This window comes from Numida meleagris, chromosome 1 (assembly GCF_002078875.1).
Source record: "Numida meleagris isolate 19003 breed g44 Domestic line chromosome 1, NumMel1.0, whole genome shotgun sequence".
Lineage (NCBI taxonomy): Eukaryota > Metazoa > Chordata > Aves > Galliformes > Numididae > Numida > Numida meleagris.
Window position 1 is genome coordinate 30,493,217 of NC_034409.1, and position 14,518 is coordinate 30,507,734.

The 14,518-nt window shown below is 38.5% G+C and overlaps 1 protein-coding gene across 4 annotated transcripts in view; it reads left to right on the top strand.

Annotated features, from left to right (window-relative positions):
* The window catches only part of TMEM117 (transmembrane protein 117), a 213,609-nt gene that overhangs the window by 97,987 nt on the left and 101,104 nt on the right, over positions 1-14,518 (top strand). For all 4 annotated transcript variants that reach the window (XM_021384987.1, XM_021384986.1, XM_021384988.1 and 1 more), the window contains exon 4: positions 36-135. In XM_021384987.1, coding sequence (XP_021240662.1) covers positions 36-135 — 100 coding nt within the window. The remainder of the gene's footprint in view (positions 1-35; positions 136-14,518) is intronic.

Here is a 14,518-nt window from a genome sequence, read left to right on the forward strand (position 1 = left end):
TGCATAGCTTACAATCTGTGTTCTTGTTTCCACAGTGCATACATTATAACAGACTTCATGGGCATCAGGAATGAAAATTTTATGAAGGTAGCTGCAGTTGGGACTTGGATGGGAGATTTTGTCACAGCATGGATGGTAAGAAATACAATATTACATTTTAAAAGAGAAATGGAGGGAAGTAAATTTCTTTCAGGGAAGAGAGGAAAGGATAAGGGCTAAAACTCAGCTTCTTGAAGTGTTCAAATGTTTCAACTCAGGGAAATAGAAAATGAAGGCAAACATAGGTAAAGTAGCCTAATGGCAGGATATTTATGTAGTTGGGAATCAAAACGAGTTTCAGGAGCTAAAGCACCACTTTGCTCCTTCTGTTGTGAGAGGGAATTTTTCAAAGGACAGAAAGCACTTAAGTAAAAACATCCTGGTGGCCGTGTTTTGCTGTGAAATAACGTAATGACTTGCTATCTGGTAATACAGAGAGTAATAGCTCAAGATAAACAAATCTAATTGAACATATTAAAAAGAAGAAAAAATGACTGAATGATGTGATAAAGAGTGATGGAGGTGAGAGAAAGCAAGCAAGCCAGTTACATCCCAGAATTTGAAAGTAGCCCGTTTGACATGAAACTATCAGATTAAATTTGTCTCTAGTTCAAAGCTTTAGAAGAATAAATTTTTGCAAAAGATTTGATGTGTTTGTGAGGCTGCTTTTCTCTTGAGTTATAATTGTTAAAAGTTATCTCCTGAAATGGTGGCTACCCAAATAGCTGCTTAGTGGAAGAGAACCAGAAAATGTCAGTTAACTGGGAACTAAAATGAAGCACATCCAAATGCTTTTCCTCAACAATAAAAACACATTTCTTAAACACAAAGCAATAAAAAGTAAATTGTTTTACTTTTACTTTTTTTTTTAAGTAAGATTAGATTTTTACAATAAGTGTAGGTAAGAATTTTAACAATTGTGACTGTGACATCAGTCACTGAAGTCAGTACATTTGAGGTAAGAAGTCCATGATTTTTAAGTTTGTGTAATTTGTTTTATTAATTAATTAATAATTACTTTTTCCCTAGTGATTCATTGATACCTCAGTTTTTCTATTCAAACTGATCAACATAATTCTAGGGAGATTCATTAAAACAGGCAACATTACCTGATTGTGAATGTTTATCACATATAACATAAGCATAGTTGGAAAATATCTCAGCACTGCATGTAATGAGTGTAATTTTAGGCAGTGGTATATGTTAGGAAAAATCACTATAGAAGTAGCTTCAAATAAGAATCACTGTAAGGCTCTAAGAATATGTTCTGCAAAGCTATAGGAATAGTCTGAGAAGGGGATATGGGTTTATGTCAATTTATCTTGTATCCTCCAAATATTGTGAACATACTGTATAACAGACAGAAAAAAAAGAGCATGAAGAACTTTTTCAGCATATTGTTTAGATGTGTCAGTGGTTTGTCTGAGACAAATTATGCTTTGTGAAATGGTAGCCACAAAAATAAAGTACAGAACAAATCATCTGTACATACAAGCTTACAAGAAGTAGTCAACACACATGTTGTGAGGCATTCAAGGCCAGTCTAGTGATTGGCAACCCTGCACACAGCAGGGGGGTTGAAACTAGTTGATTATTATGGTCCTTTTCAACCCAGGCCATTCTATGATTCTATGTTGACTGATGTTGACCGTTAATGTGGATTTCTGCAGAATCAGTAATAAAATTCATGACTACTTTTGAAAACCTTTAACTTGAACTTTTTTTTTTTATACTGTGGAAGGAAAGATGATGTATAAACTAAGCTGAATTGAGAGAGGTCATGTTCACCAGACGTATGTGAATTAGAGTTCTGACAACAGATTACATACAAATAATACTACATTCCAGTTTTTCAGTCCCTCTTTTTTCATTTGCTAAAAAAAAAAAAAAAGTATTGTGTGCAGCACTGATTCTTTCCCATGTACTCAAAGCTCTCCCAGGTCTTTTCAGCAAGAGAGGTAAAATTGGACTGTATCAAATAAGATTCTATTGGAGCATGGCATTGTCACTAAAGATTGAGAGGTAGACTAGGAGAGACTGCCGGGGCAGTTTGGGAAGGGGAGATTGGTTGGAGCCACTGCTCAGGAACTGGCTGGGCATCAGTTGGTGGATGATGAGCAGTTGAGGTGTGCATCACTTCTTTTGTATGTTCTTTTATTATCATCATTACTATTGTCTTCTTCCTCATCTACAAAGCAACAGCACAATGCTGTATAAATGGGGATGAGTTTTCAAAAAAATCACATTCCTGGCACAGCAAATGCACATTTTCTCAGCAACACACGATATAGACAGTCCATCAATCCTGCAGCTCACTGCCTTACTTTGCTGACATTTAGTATTTGCTTCCCTTTCCCTCTGTCATTCTCCCAAGTTCCCCATTGCCAAAGAATTTTTTAAAGTATTTGTAGACTCTGTTCCCTGCGTCTTTTATTAGAATTGTCTGAGGATAAATTAAAATCTGAATTGGATTTGGAGGGAAGGCACATTCAAACAGCCTTTGAAAAGTGACATTCAGTTTTAGTCATTTTAATTTTGAGAGAAATGCAGTGTTACATGGTGCTAATGTGAATGCTTCTGTATAGAACCGTAATCCATGTTTCAGTCAGCAACAATGCTTTTGACTAGTGGAAATGTCAAATGCCTCATACTTTTCTATGCAAAGATTGTCTGAAATCTCTTCAAATTTCTAATCTCAGGTGTTTAGATCCTCAGAGAAAAAGAGAACAATGAGATTGCTTCTGCAATGCAAAGTGTATGAATCAGTCTATGGAACGTACAGTGTTGAAGGGCAGCTAACCCTTGGAACATCAAAAGAATATATAATGTCAAGTGTAGAGATATAAGTAGCACCGGAGAGTGGACAGCATGTACATTGATGAAAACCTCCATTGGTAAAGCATGCTCAAAATTAACAGAGTTAAAAAAATTCACTGAGTATACCCAGAGCATGTTGACAATATGGGGCACTAAGATTATATTTCCATCCTAGTGTGCTGATGGTTATGATATGCTATCTGTAGATATGCTATCTATCATAACATCAAGATCTTGCTCCTGGTCTATAATGGTCAGATGAGGACCGTTGTTTCATATGTAAAGCTAGAATTCTTTTGCCCCTTGTGTATCACTTGACATTCATCTACAAAGAATTTCATCTGCCATTTTATTTGCTAGGGACTTCCTTCCATAAGGACCTTTTACATTTCTTCAGTCAGCATAGTCACCATCCTTATTACTGTGAAAAACTTAATATCATTTTAAAGCTTTCTCATCTCACTGCTCAATCGTTTCATGAGGTTACTTAAGAATATGATGAACTTCATTCCCTGCACAAATCCCTGTGGGACTCCACTAATGACCTCTGTCCATTGCAAGAGCTGTCTGGCTAACCTGCTTACCTTCTGTTTCCTGTCTTTTATCCAGTTATTTATCAACATGAAGACCTTTCCTAAAGCTCTGACTGTTGAGTTTCTAGAATATAGAAGCCTTTGATATGGGATTTTAAAAGCCTTTAAAAAAAAATCAGGTTGGGCTATTTCAACCACCTCGCTTTTATAAATGTGCTTTGTTGACCTCATTCAGTAATCCTATTCTGAAATATCCCAATTTCTGATATTTTCAGAGCCAACCACTTAACTCCTTTCACAGCCTCAGTGTTCCCTTGTTGCTGAGATACACCTTTTCTCTCCTCTGCAGTGCAAGCAGTGGATACAATCTAGTTTCCTTAGTTTGGGGTAGAAATGTTTAACAGCAGTAAATATATACTTGCTTAAAACTTTTGACCTTGTAAATGCTGGTGTATCCTTTCTCTTTAAATCAGCATATTGCTCGAATGTACTATACAGTGCAGGGTGAAGTAATGTAGCCTATACATTGTACTCCAGTAACTTTGTTTTATTTTCTGGTAGATATGCAGTACCTGTAGATTATGCTCTGTCTGCTTTATTCTTTATTAGTTTTTGCAATAAGAACAGGTGTTCACTTGTTGCCATTAAATATTTTTTGCAAAACTATTGGCAAAAAATTTAACATTATTTGGAGCTTTTACTTTTCCTTGCTGCCATTGAAATCCTGAAAAATATAATATATTTGCAGAATTGTAGAACAAGCTATTGAATGATTTTGAAGTGTTTCCCTTGTGTTTTTTAAGACAGAAGATTACTCTTGTCCTCATTCTTTCTGAGACATGACTACCCATTTTGACATTCTAGAGGAATGAAGGATTCATTGCCACTGCACAGAAACTAGGTTGATTTATCTCTGTTTTTATTTCATCTCACAATGTGTATGTGTTAATAGGGCACATTCAAAGGAAGTGCGCAACCTTGATAGTGCAGATACTATCATGTTTCAGAAAATAACAGAAGCATCAAACTACTGCAGTACCAACAGATAGAAAATAAAATACTAGTATGATTAAAAAATGAAAACCTCTTTTAGTACAGGGCAGGACACCACTGTAAAATAATGATGAAAGGAAATGTAATGTGATCATTAAAAATAACTTTCTGAGATACTGTACATATTTTTCTTATAAAATGACAGCCACAAATGTTAACTCTTGAATTGTATGAGTCTTAAAAAGTGATCCTTCTTTCAAGAAAATACTTTTACGCAAAGACTAGTGTATTTTTTTTATTTAGAAGCAGTGAAAACTCCGCCATCTTGGTGCTTGTTCCATGATAGTTGGGAGTGGCAGGAGTCTTGAATGAATGACACCTTTTCTAACTCATGCCTCTGTCAAGGACTGAGCATGACAGTTCAGACTATGATCAGCGTCAATCTTCTTGATTGTTTCATTTCACTGACATATCAAATGATAAAATAAAACTCTAACTGAATTTGCAGTGGTGTCTAAAATACTGTATAGCTAACAACTACACTGTGCTTCAGTAGTGGAAATGAAATTAAACCAAGAAGCATCAAATGGAAGGAGCAAAGTGTATGACACATTACTAAAACCACTTGCCAGAGCTGCACAGGAATGTGACTAACATCACTGGTGGCAACATGCTTCTTTCCATTCAGAGAAGCAGGCACAATGCCAGTTGCTGTGTTTCCATTTTTTGCTTCTTTTCCTCTTCTTAAGGGTCAGTCCAGTTGCAAAGTCATTCTGTACCTAGTTGTTCTATCTCTAGATGATAACTTTTCTTCATGGCTGGTATATAGTTATATAAGGTGGAGTGTGCCTGGTGTCATCTGAGTTCATCCAATCATCCCATCAAGTCAGATTGCACTATTATTTATTCATTGATTGATGGTGTAGCCATCTGTTCTTGTGCTCTGGATTATAATTATCTGCCTCTTCAAACTTGATGTTTTTGATATTCCCCTGTTACCTTGTCATTTGAGTTCTGACCAGCCATTGCCAGAGGTGTTACTTCATCCCTGTCTCTTTCCCAGCCAATGAGTTCTTTCAGCTCATCCTCACAGCAGGTGTCTTTGTTGAAGATAAGCATTTCCTGGACTTTAAAACGTGGCTTGGTATACCTACTAGTAAAAGTCTCAATGTTTTCTTCTAAAGAAGACTATATTCAGCTCCTCCTCAGAAATCAAGAGTGAGAATTGGAAGCCCCAAAGTTGTGCCCCAAAATTTGTCCTAGGATTTCAATAAAGCAGTCACACATTTATCAGTAAATGATTATCTGACAGCTTCCTGTGGCAAGCAAAAATAGCTCAAGGATTTCTTTTAAATATGTGGGAAATTTCACCCAACAATTTTGTTTTTGAGGGAGTGTATCTAATACACATTTCTGTGACTTCATACACACATTTATTGTGTTGTCTGGATCATTTTCTCTTTACTCTGCATGTGTTCATGCATATTAGTTCAGCAATCCTGAACCTGGTGAGCACTGTAGCATGCATGCTGGGCTGGTGAGAGGAGTGCGTGGGCTATGCAGAAGGAGGCTTTGTCACTCATCTGACAACCTCAGTGTCTGGTGAGTGGCTTTAGAGGAATTCAGGCAATTTCCTTTTGCTAGGGGTGGTAGATCATAAGCACTCAAGCGTGGAGGAATCAGCACACCTCCATCTTATGACCTGTATGACAACGACTGATAATGAGAGGAATGTGACTGTGAATACAGTACCCAAAACTGCCTGAGAAGGTGCTTGCCCAGAGCCTAATAGCACCAAAGAAGAAAACCGTCAGATTAAACAGTAAATAGGAAATCGCTGAGTGACTTTTGGAAAATAGAAGGAATTATCTTGAAATGGAGTGTAGAAGAAGCATGAAAAGTTGTGAGTGAATAAAGGAAAGTAGCATGCCAGAAGTCAAAACTTAGTTTGACACTTCCAGAAGTCACCTCACTGCCATGGTGTGCTGTTAGGCTAGGCCAGGCAGAGCATAATTCCTTTGGAACGTTGTGAGCAGCCCACTTCCAACTTGTGTTCTGACAGTGCGCAGTGGACAAAGCAAGGACCTGGACCTTGAGCGTGCGTATGTTTGTGGGGTACTCTTTCTTCAGTGTATGAATTAGCAGATTTTAGGGAATGAGTGACAGGGGCACACATAAAACAGGAGCACCCCTATCTGCAAAAGGAGATGTGTGCAAGTGGGAGAACCCACACCACTGGAAGAGGCGTGTGTTCTTGTAACCACCATGCCTATAATACCTTAATTATGTGTGTGTCATGTGTGTTGATTCAGGCTTTTGGGAATGAGGCAAAGAAGGGTCTCAAAAAATGTTAACATTTCATAGATGCCAAGCATTGTGGTTTATCTGTTATAGTGCTGGCAGTGATCCTGAATATATAGTTCACTGATTGCTGATTAATGATGTATCATTAATAAGTCAACAAAACACTTTGATTTTATTTAAACCATGTGAGTTTGCAGCAGCACTTGAGTATTTTCAGTAATCTGAAAAGCTATGTCTTTTTTTGCCAATATATGAAGAAAAAATAAAGATCTGTGAGAATGCTGTGGTTGTTGTTTCAGGCACTCTGGTATACTTTACTTTTGATTCGGAATGGGAAAACTTAGAGTGGCCTGAGAATGGTTTTTGCAAAATTAGGCTAACTCCATGGTAGTTTTTTTTGCTTTAGAAATAAAAAAGTAATGTCAGATCTTCCATTTCCAGACCAAGCAGTGCAGTTGATGATGAATGGTCTTACCGCAAGAATACAAGTGTTACAAGCTTTCTAAAGAGATTCTGTTAATTATCAGTAAAGCAGTCCAGATTCTCAGCTGAGTCTTTAGTCAGTTCGTTCACTCACTTTTCAGATCTGAATCATAATGATCATCGTATGATCATCATCGTATGATTCTATGATGATGGTATGGGGTTTTCTACTGGAGCCAAAAGTCTACTGATGGTCAGTCAAGGTTCACCCAGTAGAAATCCCAACCCAATAATCATCAGTGGGTGAATACTGAGTTTCTTGTATCCTACAGTGTTTAGTGCTCTGGTGGAACATACCTTGGTGTTCTTCCTGGATATAATTCTTCTACAACACAATCTTAAAGTCTTTGTGTTTTCAGTTTCCAATTTTTACACACTTAGAAAAATTAGCATACTTGTTTTTTCCTCCTTCACTTCATATCTGTGGGCTGAGGTGTCAAGATGGCTGTCTCTTTTTTTAACTGACAACAGAAATTCCCACAGTGTTTGTGAAGAGATGAGAAATGCAAAAAGTTAGACTTTGCTTGCTGAAACTGACCATGGTGACAGCAAGCTGCTTCTTACAAGATTGCTGTGGAGCTTCTTGCCATCACTGGAGCACTTGCCAACTACAGTTCTAGCTACTTTCCTTCTGGAAAGTGTCTCTGCTTTGAGTATTGTCAAAACCCACAAAGACCTCTCTCATTTCTTTCAAAAAGCTGTACACTATACACAGGTGTCCTGTTCGGTGTGGTAGGTAGTAGATGGGTAGTCCGCTGTTTCTGCAAGACCTAGTTTGTCACCCAGCCTCAACTTCAGACCAAGCAAATACCTGGAGGGAAAAAAAGATTTTCTGATAACTGGAGCTCTCTGAGATGTGTGGGCCTTGCATGCATTTATTTTCATAGAATCATAGAATGGCCTGGGTTGAAAAGGACCTCAAAGATCATCGAGTTTCAACCCCCCTGCTGAGTGCAGGGTCGCCAGCCACTAGACCAGGCTGCCCAGAGCCACTTCCAGCCTGGCCTTGAATACCTCCAGGGACAGGGCATCCACAATCTCCCTGGGCAACCTGTTCCAGTGCGTCACCACCCTCTGAGTGAAAAACTTCCTCCTAATATCTAACCTACATCTCCCCTGTCTCAGTTTAAAACCATTCCCCCTTGTCCTATCGCTATCCACCTTCGTGAACAATTGTTCCCCCTCCTGTTTATACACAGCCTTCAAGTATTGGAAGGCGACAGTGAGATCTCCCCGGAGCCTTCTCTTCTCTAGACTAAACAAGCCCAGTTCCCTCAACCTTTTTTTCATAGGAGAGGTGCTCCAGCCCTCTGATCATCTTCGTCACCCTCCTCTGAACTTGTTCCAAGAGCTCCATGTCTTTCTTGTGCTGGGGCCCCCAGGCCTGGACGCAGTACTCCAGATGGGGCCTCACAAGAGCCGAGTAGAGGGGGACAATCACCTCCCTCTCCCTGCTGACCACTCCTCTTTTAATGCAGCCCAGAACACAGTTGGCCTTCTGGGCTGCCAGTGCACACTGCTGGCTCATGTCCAGCTTCTCATCCACCAGGACCCCCAAGTCCCTCTCTGCAGGGCTGGTCTCGAGGAGTTCTCCCCCCAGTCTGTACAAATACCTGGGATTGCCCTGGCCCAAGTGCAGCACCCTGCATTTGGCCTTGTTAAACCTCATTAGGTTCACATGGGCCCACTTCTCCAGCCTGTCCAGGTCACTCTGGACATTTTCCACACTTATTCTTACTTCCCCTAGAACTGTTTCATCTGCTGCTTTCAGATTATGTAGATGTTAAACAATACTTGTTATTAGTATCTTCGGTGATAAGAGTAAATGGATAGATGCTCAACAGCAGCATGTACTTTCAGAAGTATCTGCTCTGTTGTGCTCTCACGATTACGTAGCAGTAATGTGGGTTCACATATTAACTGTATGTTTTGAATAATCCAGTTTTTGGTTAATAACGTCTTTTTACTTTTTTGAAGCTGCAGTTGTTTATATGGAAATAAGACTTAATCCAGTAAAGATTTACTTGTTCTAAAAAGGACTTAATACGAGGCCAGAAATGACAGTAGGTAGAGAGGACTGGAGTTATCCAACCACATGGATATGGAAGTAGTTTTTCTATGTTTTGGTCCAGAGGAAGAGGTTCATTTCTAGCATTAATTTTCTGATTTTTGATTACCAGATCACAACCAAAATATACCCGTTATCTATATGGTTGCTATTCTTTAGTTCCATGTGTAGATATTTCTTGAGTTAAGAACAAATGTATGCCATTCAAAATAAATCTGGAATGCAGTACTGGAACATACCACTCATTCATCTTATCTACCATCCTGCATCCTGCACTGGTCAGTGTGAGATGCTCACAGTGAAAGTTAATTCTGCGCCCTCATAAGGGTGGGCATCCTCTGGGGGGGTCTAGAAGACAAATAATACTAGGTGGGTGGAAGTGTACTTTTTCCGTGAAGCTTTCAACAACTACAGCCCTAGCTACTGTCAGCAGGGAACACTGCGGAGTGCTGTAGCTCCAGCTGCCTAGGTGAGCTTTTTGCCATCAAAGCAAGGAAACAGTTACCTCCTGGGAAGTGAAAACATTGGAATAAACAAAGAAACAAGCAAGCAGGTAGGAACAGGATACATCTGTTCTTCACTGGGCAGTAGCGAAGCACAAGAAGGGGCTCAGGAGGTGCAGAAAAGTGAAAAAGATGTTTACTGTTTAGAAGCTACTGCTTTGTTGCTCTTATATTGAATGCCCTGGCACACAACACATTCCTCTAAAAATCTGTAACTTAATCTGATTTGAAAAGTGAAGTCAAATCTCTTCATATGACATTTATTGTGTGGTTTTCTGATATTATAATATTGAAACCAGTGCTATTACTTGCAGAGGCTTCTAAGATAACTCTTAGAGTGAGATAAGACTTTGTATTTCTTAATGCTTCCTAACTGATTTCAGTATTAAAACACAGAAACCTATTTCTGACTTAACTGCACTCCCTTATTACCTCCACCCCCCCGTTAAAAACAAAATGATGCAACAAGTTGAACCAACAGGCAAATTAGAATTTTACAAAGGTAGTGAAAAGTCCATGACAGCTTGCCCTGAGCTGCGTGAGCATAGTGTACATCACTGATTTCAGCGCTCAGTGGAAGTTCTGTGATTGCTTTTTCTGTGTGACATAGACACCTCCTGCATGTAGGGGGTGAGGAGCTCAACGATTCGAAACAGAAGGGGAGAGTGCGATAGCAAGCCAAGACCTGATGATGTAGACAGAGGTATAGTGTTGTGCATAGAAGTGAAGGTGACTGTTTTCTGGCTGTGATGAGTGTGGAACTGACACTTGATTCCTTTTAACCTCAGACATATCTGTGCATTTTTTTCTGGGAGTAATATTTCTTTTAATTTCAGAACAGTGATGATCTGTGTTTTGGAATCTGCAGTGTTCTGAGATACTTTAAAAATGAATGAAGGATCATGTCAAATATTGATGGGAGCTATTCTGTTCTCCAGATGTGATAGGTGAAAGATATGGGTCCATCTTTTTCAAAAGAGAAGGTGTAAGGGAGAAGATACGTTTTCCTGCAAATCAAATCTTGTTCAACTGATTTGTTTTGTAGCTTCAATTAGCCCTCTCACTTACTGTGAGACTTGGAGTTTTACATTAATGTTTCCTCTTTATCTCATTGTCTCTTGCTCTTTTTCGTGTAGAGCTGTGCTTGCTTCTTGGCGGTATTCATACAGCAGATCTTAACATACCTTGGTTACGTGTATTTAGGAACTGAAGTCAAGAGTACTTTATAAATTAAAGAACCTACACAGCAGTTTTGCATTTACACAATGTACTCCTTAAAGAGGGTGTGAAAGTGTGGGTGTCAGAAGTGCTGCAGCAGTGGGGCTCAAGAAATAACATGTTCTTACTGAAGATCTTTCAGTACAGTTGGCAAATGTGTAAACTGTCAGAGTCTCTAAGATGGACACTTCCTTTCTGGAACAGTTGTCTGGCGGTGTTTGAGTCTGCAAGCACAAACCTTTTTCACTGACTGGCAAAAAAAAAAAAAAAAATCTTGCTAGAACTAAAACTGAAGCATTACTTCAATAAATCTGAGATGTGTAATGAGAAACTCTATAGAGGAATGTGAAGGGGATAAGTATTATTAAAAAAATATTGAATTAACTGTGTAAATTCAGCCAAAGATCTTTAGTGTACTAAATATATGGTGAAATAAAACCTTCTGAATCCACAGGGAGAGATTAGCAGCAGATGGCAGTGGTACACAGCAAAGCATTTCTTTAATTCTGAATTCCTTCAGGGTATGTAGGATGAACTATTGGAAACTGTAAAGGGAAAAGAGGAAAGAAGGCCGTTTTATTATGAAAAACACGATACTCTTGCCTAACAAAATGATGTATAAAATCCCTGCTCCTTTACAAGGGATAGTTCAGTTGAAAATGATACAGAAAGAAGAGATAATTGCTAGTCTTAAACTACATTATTAAACTACTGTATTATGAAGTTGGAAGAAGCTGCAGTTGTCTCTGGTGTCAGTTTTTCTTCCACGTAGACTTTTCTGCTCTGTACAGACTTGACTCCTCTTTTTACGCTTCTCATTTGACATTCCCTATAGTGTAATCATCATAACTGAAATCAGTGATAAATTCTTATTGTTTCAATTTCATCCCTGATGCTTTTTTATTGGGAAAATACATTTAGAGTGTGGTCAGAAATAAACAGGTTGAATGCCTAGGTTGCCAGAGTACATTCTTTTTTTGTGTAGAGGTATACCTGAAAAATCAAGAAGGTCATTCTCATAATAACTAAACTACCTTGAAAATGGTGTCCAGTGTTGCCATAAATCAATTCAACCCACACATTCTGAAGATCAATATATCAGAAGAGCAATTAAGCAAATGCCTGTGTAACTACAGCACAGAATTAATTTCCCTGTGTGGTGCTGCATAATATATGAATTTGTTTACAACCAATTATGTGAGAAGTCTTCTCTTAATCCAACCTGCCAAGAAATAATAGAACCCTTCATCAAGTTGAAACTGGAGTCAATACTCCACCTTGTATGTAAGGAAGATGGCAATAAAGCTGAGCTTGAAATGGAGAAATCTTAGGAACTGTCAAGCTGGGCTTATGTTCTGATTTTGAAATCTAAATTTGTGATCATGCTCAAGAAACACTGAAAAACTGACATATTCAAACAGTTTCTACAGAAAAAAAAGATCAGATATGTTGGCTTCCAAAAACTGTTTCTAAAACCCAAGTTTCTGATGACTGCAGCAGACTTACTCTATTTCTTCTTAAAAGTTAAGAAAATAAAAATTCAATGTATTTGAATTAAAATTCATTTAAAAACTCCATTTACTAAAAGGCTTTCAGTTAGTTGACTCTAATGTTTCCTTAGTTTCTTTTTATTGTTATTTTACATTACTTGAAATGGGATCTTTAAGTACTTTTTTAATGGGTAGAAAAATTGTCAAGTTTCACTTAAACTTTTGTAAGTACCTTTAAAGTCTCCATTAAACAGCTATTTTTGTCATTTCTTACAGTACTGTACTTCTCCAAATCACAAAAGAAATCACTGCCTCCTACACTGGCAGTAATAAAAAAAATTTTGCATTTTGCAGACATTAGGGATTGATCTTGATAGCAATTTGTGGAGATAGGTATGCAAATATCCCTGTTTTACAGTAGAGATCTGAAGCAAAGAAAATGCTAACGGATTAAGCTTTTTCAGGCCAAATTAATCAGTTGTTACCCACAGCTGCCAATAAAGTTACACTGACCTTTTGTTAGTGTAAATGATGACAAAAAGATTTATTTTGTACAGCAGGTTGTCAATCCATATATCTTGCAGTCAAAAACGCTTTGTTTCTTGTCTGCTCATGTATGGAATTGGTGATGGAGGTAAAAACCTGCTCTCAGCTCCATCTTTATCCCATCACGGTTTTCCTCAAGTCTTTAAGTAAAATTATTTTCTCTATCTCCACTGATGGCAGTGTTCCAGTGTATCTAAATGGTGTCTCTGCCACAAATAACTTCTACAGAAAACTGAAATGCCTTCTAAATGTGTGAGAGATTCACTAACAGGAGCTGCTCTGGGTTTTTATCCTAGCCAGTGATGAAAGGTACCTTCAGGTTTCTCCTCGCCTGTAAGCAGATGAAGGGATGTTTCCAAGTGGTGGACACTCTGGGCTATGCTTGCCCTTCTCTTTGCTTCATCTGTGTATGAACCACAGGACATAGGGTTGGTTGTGGTTTTTTTCCTGTGAAGTGTTCCGTGACAATTTCTGAAGACCTCTGGTCCATCCCTTCTACTGCTTTGCATTCATTTTAGACTTGTATACTCTACCAAACTGAAGGAGTTTCTACTTTTGCCTGGCTGAGATCAGGGCACACGTGCCAATTCCCTTAACTTGAAATCAACAGGATTGCTTAAATTTTTGGACCCTTGTAAAGAGGGGCTAAAAAAGACTTTTACCACCCTCAAACCTAATTTTGTAGTAAAGAAACAACCTAAATAGAGTATTTGACAATGGGATCTACTGCAAAATGGTTGGAGCGCTGTCAGAAGGAGTATCACAGTGAGGACAAGTCATGTAGGTGTGTGAATCCATCAGTGCATCATTGGCAAAGGTCCAGCACTAGGGCAAGGTGCAGCTCAAGTTAGGATGTCTTACTGTTGTCATAGGCGGGCCCAAACTTTTCCCACTGAAAACATGGTTTCTTGGCCTTCTTTTTATCTCTTATAGACCTTGCAAATATCCACAGCAGGTTATGGAGGAAGTTTTATACCTATATGACTCTATGCTACCTGACAGTACAGCCCTAAGTTATCCATTTGCTAAATTATCTTTACTACAGGAGAAATTGGAAGTGGGGATATTTGCATTACACTTGAGTTAATACCTGACCTGAAGAATGAGCATAGTGACCGCAAGGTGGTTTGATCGTAGAAAGAATGTGGTATATCCTCCACCAGCTGAAGATTTTGACTTCTTAATCTGAACTGATTTTTCTGGACTACCATAATAATCAGTGGACAGAAAAATATGTGTTATGTGCAAGGAGTGTAGTGGACATTTGAAGTAATGAAAATAAATGGCATCGTAAAACTGCTTATTTTTCTCAGCTGGTAATAGAAGAACTGCAGGGTGACAGATATAGCTGTTTGCATTTGTGGTATTAAAGTTATATATGTGAATTCAGGGGATACAGAAATGCCAGAAGTTGTCCCACAAACTAGATGGAGTTGAAGTATAGCAATGTTTACTGTCAAACATCCCCCTGGAATTAAGGAAGGTAAAGGAATACTTCCAGAATGGCATGGCTTTCCTGGTAAA